Source organism: Poecilia latipinna, unplaced genomic scaffold (assembly GCF_001443285.1).
Source record: "Poecilia latipinna isolate Pla-1442-1.1 unplaced genomic scaffold, P_latipinna-1.0 Scaffold1964, whole genome shotgun sequence".
NCBI classification, from domain to species: Eukaryota; Metazoa; Chordata; class Actinopteri; order Cyprinodontiformes; family Poeciliidae; genus Poecilia; species Poecilia latipinna.
Genome location: NW_015114580.1, coordinates 130 through 8,993, shown reverse-complemented (window position 1 = coordinate 8,993; position 8,864 = coordinate 130). Strand labels below are relative to the sequence as shown.

At 38.9% G+C, this 8,864-nt stretch overlaps 1 protein-coding gene across 2 annotated transcripts; it reads left to right on the top strand.

Annotated features, from left to right (window-relative positions):
* Positions 1-1,425: 1,425 nt before the first annotated feature.
* LOC106935433 (fibromodulin-like) lies at positions 1,426-7,874 on the top strand. 2 transcript variants are annotated; one of them, XM_015015888.1, is made up of 3 exons: positions 1,426-2,297; positions 2,371-3,258; positions 7,053-7,874. In XM_015015888.1, exons 1-3 carry the CDS (start codon positions 2,156-2,158, stop codon positions 7,202-7,204), a joined length of 1,182 nt encoding a protein of 393 aa, XP_014871374.1. In that variant the 5' UTR covers positions 1,426-2,155; the 3' UTR covers positions 7,205-7,874. The 2 variants fall into 2 exon arrangements, with proteins under 2 accessions (XP_014871374.1, XP_014871375.1); XM_015015889.1 differs by lacking the exon at positions 1,426-2,297 and having other exon boundaries at positions 2,305-3,258.
* Positions 7,875-8,864: the final 990 nt, after the last annotated feature.

The window sequence follows — 8,864 nt, the reverse complement described above, 5'->3', positions numbered from 1 at the left end:
AACCAGCAGCTGTTAATGCCCAGCCAGCATGCCTAGGTGGGACCCATATAGTCTGCCCTCCTTGTCCCCACATGGGGCCCACCTAGGCATGCTGGCTGGGTGGATAGCATTAACGTTTTTGTTGTTGCAAAGTTTAATGTACCAAGCGATTTGATGTCAACTAATGTTAACCCACTTTGAACATATACATTTTTATGATTTTAGGTAGGTAAATATTGTAGGCTTCCTTATTAATTTTTAAAATAAGTTACATCAAGCTGTTAAAACTGACTTTGTTAAACTGAATGTTGTAAGAAAAAGATAATGATTCTAAATGTTCTTCCTGGGTTCAATTAGCCTCAAAGATTGTAATTTAAATTCAAATTTTAACAATAAAATGTATTAGGCAGATAGGAGGCAAATATCTAATGTGAGAAAGTTAATTTCAGTGGTTTACCACTTGACCTTGTCCTTTTAAAGATTTTACTTAGGCTTGTCCCTAAAAGACTTTATACTTCAGTTAGTCAAAGTGACTGTTTCACTCGGTTTTAATATCCTCACCCAAAGCATTGAACGAGTGACACCAAATGGCTTAAGTCATTTCTACCCTATCTCCATATTTAAGTCAACTTGACAACTAAAAACACAAAAGCCTGCTTTATTGCTTTTTCAGTCTGCATGAACATTTGGATAAGACCCCGTAACTTGATTCTGGTTTCTATTATTGTATGCTTCTTGTTTAACAGTCAGTGGCAATCAACATTATGAGGCATTGTCACTGTCTAACACAAAAATCTATGCCATAATTTCTATCAACTCCAAAAACACAACAGTAAAATTACTTTCTTTAATCCTGTTTGTCGATGCTCATATAATATAGTCGATGCTTCTAAGCCTAAAGCATTGTTCCCAAGCATAAAAACTTCTCTTTTAAATCTCCTTTATAACTGCATCTTGGACCATATAGAGCGTGTTTTACAGCTCATTACTGTTAGCCCAACTAGCCCAGACCTGTAGGGTGCTTTCCTAACTGTGACACACTTCAATTATAATATTATTATTTATTCCCTGTTTAAATGCTTAAAATTTTCAGGAAGTCATATGAGGGGAAAAAAAAAAACCTGCCTTCAAAATAAAACCTCAACGTTTTAAATTTATATCTTCACCAAAAGCTATACAAAAGATAATGACAGCCATCTTAAAAGTGTATGTTTTGGAATATGTAGTTTGACATGCTCTTGTTTCTTTGTAAATATGCTTTCATTAGTGTAGAATGATGGGCCCTGAAGTGTTTGAAAATTGATTCATAATCTTTCCCAAATTAATGAGAAAAATAATTGCTTTTCTTCGAACATTTCCTGCCCACAGGCTAGCATGTGCCAAAGCATACAGTTGGCAAGTGTTGTCGGGCAAACAAATAATGACACAAACTGGCATGGCATAGTATTCTGACAGCTTAAATGAAATTGAGGGAATTTTTCTGTTTTCGTTGTAATTTAAAGCTAATTAAGATCCATTACCTTTTTAACAAAGCTGATTCTTAAATCAGCATATCGTCTTCGCTTCCTCAGTGTGGCCTGGAAGGAGATACACAAAGAATTCACATAATCACTTGAACTCTGCATCCAATTTTCCTACCCCAGAGGAGGATATAAGTAGTTTTTATTTTTTTTCTTCTGAATCGCAGTTTACAGGACTCCAATGGTTCTCTGATGTATCCGGGCGCCAGCAAAAGCATATGCTGAACTTCTCCATGACTTGAATACTGTACTTGTTGAAAACAGACCTTGAAGCATTCAGAAGAAATAAGTAATGGTGATGTTCTTGGACAAACAGCAAGATTTAGAATACTTTGTTGACACATACCAGTTATAGTGTACAAAAGCAAGCAGAAACAATGTGATTGTATTTTAAATGATAGCTATGATTATCAGATCTTTTGTGGTTGATTAAACATTCAATATCTGAGGCCCCAACCTCTTTATAACCTCTATGACACAAGAGTAAATGACAAGACATACTTTGAGTTGCTCGGCTAATAATAAGGTTTGAAACTGTGATGGAAAACAAGGAGGTTGAAAAGCAGATGTCGCAACCAGCTCACAGATGGTACTAATATTTACGTTGCTGCAGGGTATAGGTTGTTATGCAGGTTACATGAAAGCGGAACAAAGGTATGTGTAGTAATGAAACAAAATGGTTGGGGCCACAGCTGCAAAGGGGGTGGCTGGTGGTATTTATTTTAGGCAGGCAACATATTCCACTCATTCACACTGGGATACCAGAGAGGTGGATAACAGGGAGGCAGCAAGAAACTGGTAGGTATACTGCAGCAACATTGGAATGAATCGTATGTATTTATCTTTAAAATATTCTTTACCTTTCCTTAAGTGATCATGCGAGCATTGGTGTTCATCCTCTTGATGGAAATGGTGGATGTGAACGTCAGCCAGGAATACAGCCCCTTCCAGTGGCTGTCCCAACTGCGAGGCCGGCTGGCAGGCTGGCAGTCTGAGGCTCTCGATTGCCCCCTGGAGTGTGATTGTCCAGCAGCCTACCCCACAGCTATGTACTGTCACAGCCGCAACCTGCAGCACATTCCCTATGTCCCATCACACATAAAGTATGTCTACCTGCAGCGTAACCAAATCACAGGCATTCAGGATGGAGTGTTCGACAACGCCCCCAACCTGGTGTGGGTGATTTTGTCGCATAACCAGCTCAGCTCGGAGAAAATCAGCGACAGTGTCTTTGTCGAGCTGGGAAGCCTGGTTCGACTCTACCTGGATAACAATGAACTGACCCATGTGCCTCGTAACTTACCAAGATCCCTCACTGACCTGCGACTTTCCTACAACAAAATCACAAACATCTCCTCCAACTTATTTGAGTCCATGTCCAACCTCACCACCCTTCAACTTCAGGGAAATGACATAGAAGAGGTAGACGGTGGGTTAACGGGGCTAAAATCTCTTATGATGCTGGACATGAGCAAAAACAAGCTGATGAAAATTCCTGACAACTTTCCCAAAGAACTACAACAGCTCTACCTGGACCATAACAACATAAAGAGTGTCCCAGTTGGTTTTCTTACCATGTATCCCAAACTACAATTTATCCGCTTGAGTCACAACAGTTTGACTGATGAAGGACTTCCCTCCAATGTCTTCAACACCAGCACACTCGTTGAGCTTGACCTGTCCTTCAACCAACTGGAGAAGATCCCACTTGTTAGCAGGAACCTGGAAAACCTGTACCTGCACGCCAATAAGATCAAAGGTACGTACACTTCTTTAAATCTCAAAGTAACAAAGTGAAACAAAAGTTTTATTGACAATTTTAATGACACTAGTGTTAATTTTATTTATATTAATATGTGTAGTCACTTTTTAACCAGAGACAATTTGTTAAAGGTGACCTATTATGCTTCCTCAAACAGTTCCTACTCCCTGTGATTTTTTTGAAAGCTTGTTTACTTTTTTTTCCACTAAATTTGACGCTACTGCCTGCTGCATTTGGATGCATTCAACAAAAATACAACATGACATGTTCTTTTTCAAGGACTGTAAATCCATTCCCACTGGCCCTACCCTCCTCAAATATAACTGGGACAGCCTATTCATTAGAAACTTTGGGTTAAAGACAAAAGGTGCCGGGCAAGAGGTGGAATGGGAAAGAGTAGGAGAGCTGCAGCCAAAATGTTTCTCCATGAAAACTCAGATCTAACAATGCATCTTGGTGCAGAGCTGGAAATGAGTCAGCAAAGATTGTGGGAGTTTTTCCACCAACCAGATCTAGCGCTAATGGGGTGTTATCAGTAGCTGTGTATATAGAGACCAGAGTGCAGGCACAGAAGCATAAATGCAAAAATATTAGATCAGTAACAAAACTCAAAGTCAGAAATTTCAGAGAGTCACAGAACTAGAACGAGATTAATATGGAGGAAAGTGCTTACTGGAATCAAAAACAGGCCAGACAAGTTTAAACAGTAAAAACAGCTGAAAGAAAACAGGTCACAGGAACAGAGGGGATCAAAAAAGAGAAAATGACTGGAGAGAAGCCTAAATACTGTTCAAACAAAAACATAGCATAACATTTAAAGTTACTCAAAAGATGAAGACGAATGATAACAAAGAACCCCAGAAACAAAAGTGACAGAGAAAACAGCAGATACGTAGAACACTAATGAAGATGGTCTTCCCAAATAAAGCACGAGCTAAGATCTACAATGAGAAACAATAGCTGACAATCACAGAACTATAAACATGAATGTATCACAGGCATAAAGCAGCAGTATGTAAGAGTTGTGTGTGTATATATATCTATAGATATATATATAATTCCCCTCTCACCCTCCGCGGGTGGTCTCTTTCATCCTCTGAGCTCGGGTCCTCTACCAGAGGCCTGGGAGCTTGAGGGTTCTGCGCAGTATCTTGGCTGTGCCTAGAACTGCACATTTCTGGACTGAGATGTCTGATGTTGTTCGATTATGTTTTCCCATACACTTCAGCGCGCCTCACGCTCCTTCACCTCTCGCACATAATGAGGTAAATGTAGTGATTTTTACACTTGACGTATCGTCGGGGGGCCGATTTATGTTTTTGCATCCACTTGAATAATGTGTAGTTGCGCCACTGCATGTACACAAAGTTATTATTGTTTACCGAATAACACACTGTCAAATATTTAAAGAACGATAATACTTTTATGCTGCATAAAAGCAGATCAGAAACCATAACCCTTCCCATATAAGTGAATAACAGTTTTCAATAGAATGAGAAAATAAGAGCAGGTGTGAAGGCTCACCTAGAGGTCAGTTCTCACACTGAATCACTTACCAGTTTGAGAACTGGTATGTGATCCAGAAAATCACATACCATGAAAATGACCCAATTTAACACATGGCAATGACCCAATTTAAACTCATTAATTGTGATATAGAGCTAAAAAGCAGCAACACCCAATAATATTTTGTGTCAAGCTCATTGATCTTTGCTTTTTATAAGGAGAAATGCTGCAGATATTTTGAGAACTTGCTGTGCAAATTGCAGAATTGTGTATATATATCACAGAACTCAGACAAAAGTCAATTCAAAGTGCTTTGCACAAAATTGAAATTCAATTTAGCCACGTTCCAGTTTAAAGTTCAAAAACCAATAAGATTTGCAAATAGAGCAATTAAATCTTTTTGTTTACATTCTGAAAGCACAATGCACTGGCTGACAGGAGAGGAGACTGGTATGTCATCCTTTAGAGAAAACTTAGTTGTAATATATCAAAATGTAGCATGTTGTATGATTTTATGTCACTGTTGCATATAAAACTTTGACAATGTGAGCGTTTGATGTTGCCAAATCCTCATTAAATCCCGAGTTGGTGGTCAGAACATGCGGTCAACGAGCAGATAAAAGTTTTGCAGTATGACATTTCATTTCTTTATCTGGGATCTTTTCACATCAGAGACTGTGAAAGCAGAACAATCACCTGTTATTCTACCTGCTTCACTCGAATTATGTATGTTAAGTGCTAAATTTTGAAAGTGAAAGTTGGCTTATTTTTTTACGAACAATCTCAGAGGGTAATGCCATTTAAGCAAAAATGTACTGCTTAGGATACTGGTCAAAATCGGTTCAATTTAAAAGTGAGCTTTATGTATATGCTGTTTTTGTCAGTTAACACACATTTTATGTGGAAAGTCCCCAACATGTTGTTATGAAGGTGACGGCTAATTAAGTCAGTCAGATGAAAAGAACAAGAGGCGTTCTTATGTCGATGTGGCTGCAGACGTCGATGTGGCTGTCCACAGCCACATCGACGTTACCTAATTGGTGCAGCAAATTAAGATTTCAAACAATCAAACAATATAAATTATTGTATTTGCAGACTGGTGTGCTGCTTGTTGGGTTTCTGCTCTCTCCTCCTCCTTTCCAGGGTGTGATCGGCAGGTGTAGCTTCCAGGTGGCGTGCATTACTGTCATCAAGGAGTAGTACTTAGAGGAGTGGCTTCTCAGAGACAGAAACCAGATGGTTAACTACTACTTGTGATAACTCCAGCTAACGTTCCAGGCGAGAGGTGGGGTAACTCTGGACAGGTCACCAGTCTGTCACAGGGCAACACAGAGACACACAGGACAAACAACCCTGCACACACTCTCTCCAAGGGACAATTTGGAGAGGTCAATTAACCTGACAGTCATGTTTTTGGACTGTAGGAGGAAACCAGAGAAAACCCACTCATGCACAAGGAGAACATGCAAACTCCATGCAGAAAGACCGGGGCCAGGAATCAAACCTAGAACGTTCTTGCTGCAAGGCAACAGCTCTACTAACTGTGCCACTGTGCAGACCCTGATTCCTTCTTCTGCAAAACCAGTTGATCACACCCACTAACAACCTCTCTGTCGTCCAGTGTAGAACAGATCATGACTTCGTATTTTCCCTCTTGCAGACAAGTCTTTCAAACATTTCTTCTCTTCATTAAACCATTTACCTTCCAATCCCTGGGGTCTGTAATTGTTGTTTGCAACAGAGTCAAACACAATCAAATCATAAAGCCAAAAAACATAAAAAAAGCTACAGATCATAAAACTGACAATGACCAAGTCATGCGGTACTATTTATAAAACATGTCTGTAATATTTATTGGAGTGGTATCAAAATGTGATTCTACATGCTGAAAAACAACAGGGCCATTTATTGCATTTCTGTATTTTATCACTTTAATCTGGCAACATCCTCAAAGCAAGCCACATTCAGCAAGCACAATAAATAATGATGTAGAGGCAACTAAGCCAAACCAGTATGGACCTGACTGGGTCAAACTGATCTATTCTGAATTATGGAGATAATTTTATTTATACGCCTGCGTATTTGGCATGAATACAGGAATGCAACCCAAACGCAGTCCTTGAAGCAAGGCATAATCCACCAGGTGCAGGAAATAACATGTTTTCTTGATTTTTTTTTTTTTTAAGTGTTTCTGATTCCAATTCCAATTTTCTTGTGGTTTGTTTGGCAGTTATTTTGATGTGTTCATGTTTATAACCTGTTTCCACATTTCTCTTCCCTTTCAGAGTTTTCCCTGAGCAGTTTCTGTGACACAATCGACGGAACAAACTTCTCCAGGCTGAGAGTGCTGCGTTTGGATGCCAACAAAATCAGCGCCAGAGACATTCCTGTTGAGGCTGCCTACTGTTTGCGACTGGTTTCTTCTGTTAATGTTTAGAACTTCCTGTCCTTTCATGTTTTATTTTCTCCATCTCTAACTCATACTCTCTTACTGTTACACATCTGCTTCATTGGTCAAGAAATTTTTTTTTTATCAAACAATTATGTTAACAATTCAGTGATATCATAATTCCAGTGTTAGTCAACAGGAAATACCAGTGTTGCATAATCGAATATCCAGATGGCAGTCAGATAGTCATGAGAGAGCTGATGGATTTTCTTTAGAAACATTACAATCTAAGTTACTGGTTTATGCCAAACCAACGCTGTTACACATAATTACACAATAGCTGATGAAGACAATTTTAATCAGCATCAAACTGTCAATCATTTGTCGAAGATTTAGTTTGGATCTTTGTCTCCACCATGTGGAATGCCACAAAACTTCACATCAAGCAATGCTTTGTTGTTTTTCTTGAAGACATTTTTTCTCACTTCATCACTTTACTGGTTGCACAATTCATATAAAATCTTTTATTCCAAAATGTATGCACTGGGTCACTATATTATTTTGAACTGACTTTAGTTAATATGCATCTAAATATTTACTTTGAAGCCCACATGATCTGGTTTTAACAGCATTTTATAAAGTTAAAACTAAGGAATGATGTATATGCATGAGATGTTGAAAGCAAATGTTACACTTGATAACAATAAAGTCTTTTAATTGATTTTTTTTCTTTTTTTGATTTTGTATCTTTTTTTTTTAATTTGATTAAATCAGGACTGTTCCAAGCAGATTTACCTCAGTTGAGTCATTCATTTTGTGTTGTACATATTGAAAGGAACGTTCTGGACCAGGTCTGGTGTTATATCCAGTTTTTTAGCAGCAACAAATTCCACCAAGAACTGTTTTGTTTTTCCAAACCTGCTCCCATGGTGTCCAAGCTGTTTTGGCAGTGCCTGACCTGGGGAGGCCAGTCTATGTCTGAAGGTATTCCATTGCTTGTTTTTCTATCCAGGTGTGACAGTGAGCTGCAGGTGTTTTATTTTCCTTTTACTTTGCATCACAAAGGAATCATATTTCTTTTATGGGACCCTGATAAGAATGTGAATACATTTAAATGTGTCACTTTTCGGGGCAGTTTCTTAGCTATTCCCAGGACTGTGCTCTTCTAGAATCAGGTTTCAGAGGTTGCTCCAGGAATCTGCTGCAGTCCCTCACCAGGGTTCAAGGTCACAGCCTGAAACACGCTGTTGACCACTGAGGCCTTGACTCTCCACATCTTCTCCATTTCCTTTTTGAGCCATTTGGTATTACTCTCATGTTTCTTCTTCTTGAGGTTGTCCCTTGAGACCACTATGGTTATCAGATCTGCTCATTTTTTCTTCCACTATGTCTGGTTGCTTATTATGTGTTGGACTGTGTCAGAAGCATCGTTGTCCCGAACAGACCTCTATTGCTCTTGTGTTGAGTATTTGTTCCTGTAGTGCCATGATTTTGTATCTCTGTGCTTTCCTTTAGTCCTCGTAGTAATTCACTTTGCCAAGCCTTTGAATTGCGATTCAAAGGCTTGTTTCCGCCTGGTTTTGTCCTGCAGTCCAAGTTTGTGCTACATGAGGCATTTATTTAGCAGTTTGTAATTTTTTTGGTTATTCTCCCGTTGAGCTTCAGGATATTTGCTGTCTTGTCCTGGATAATAATGTTGACAGATTGC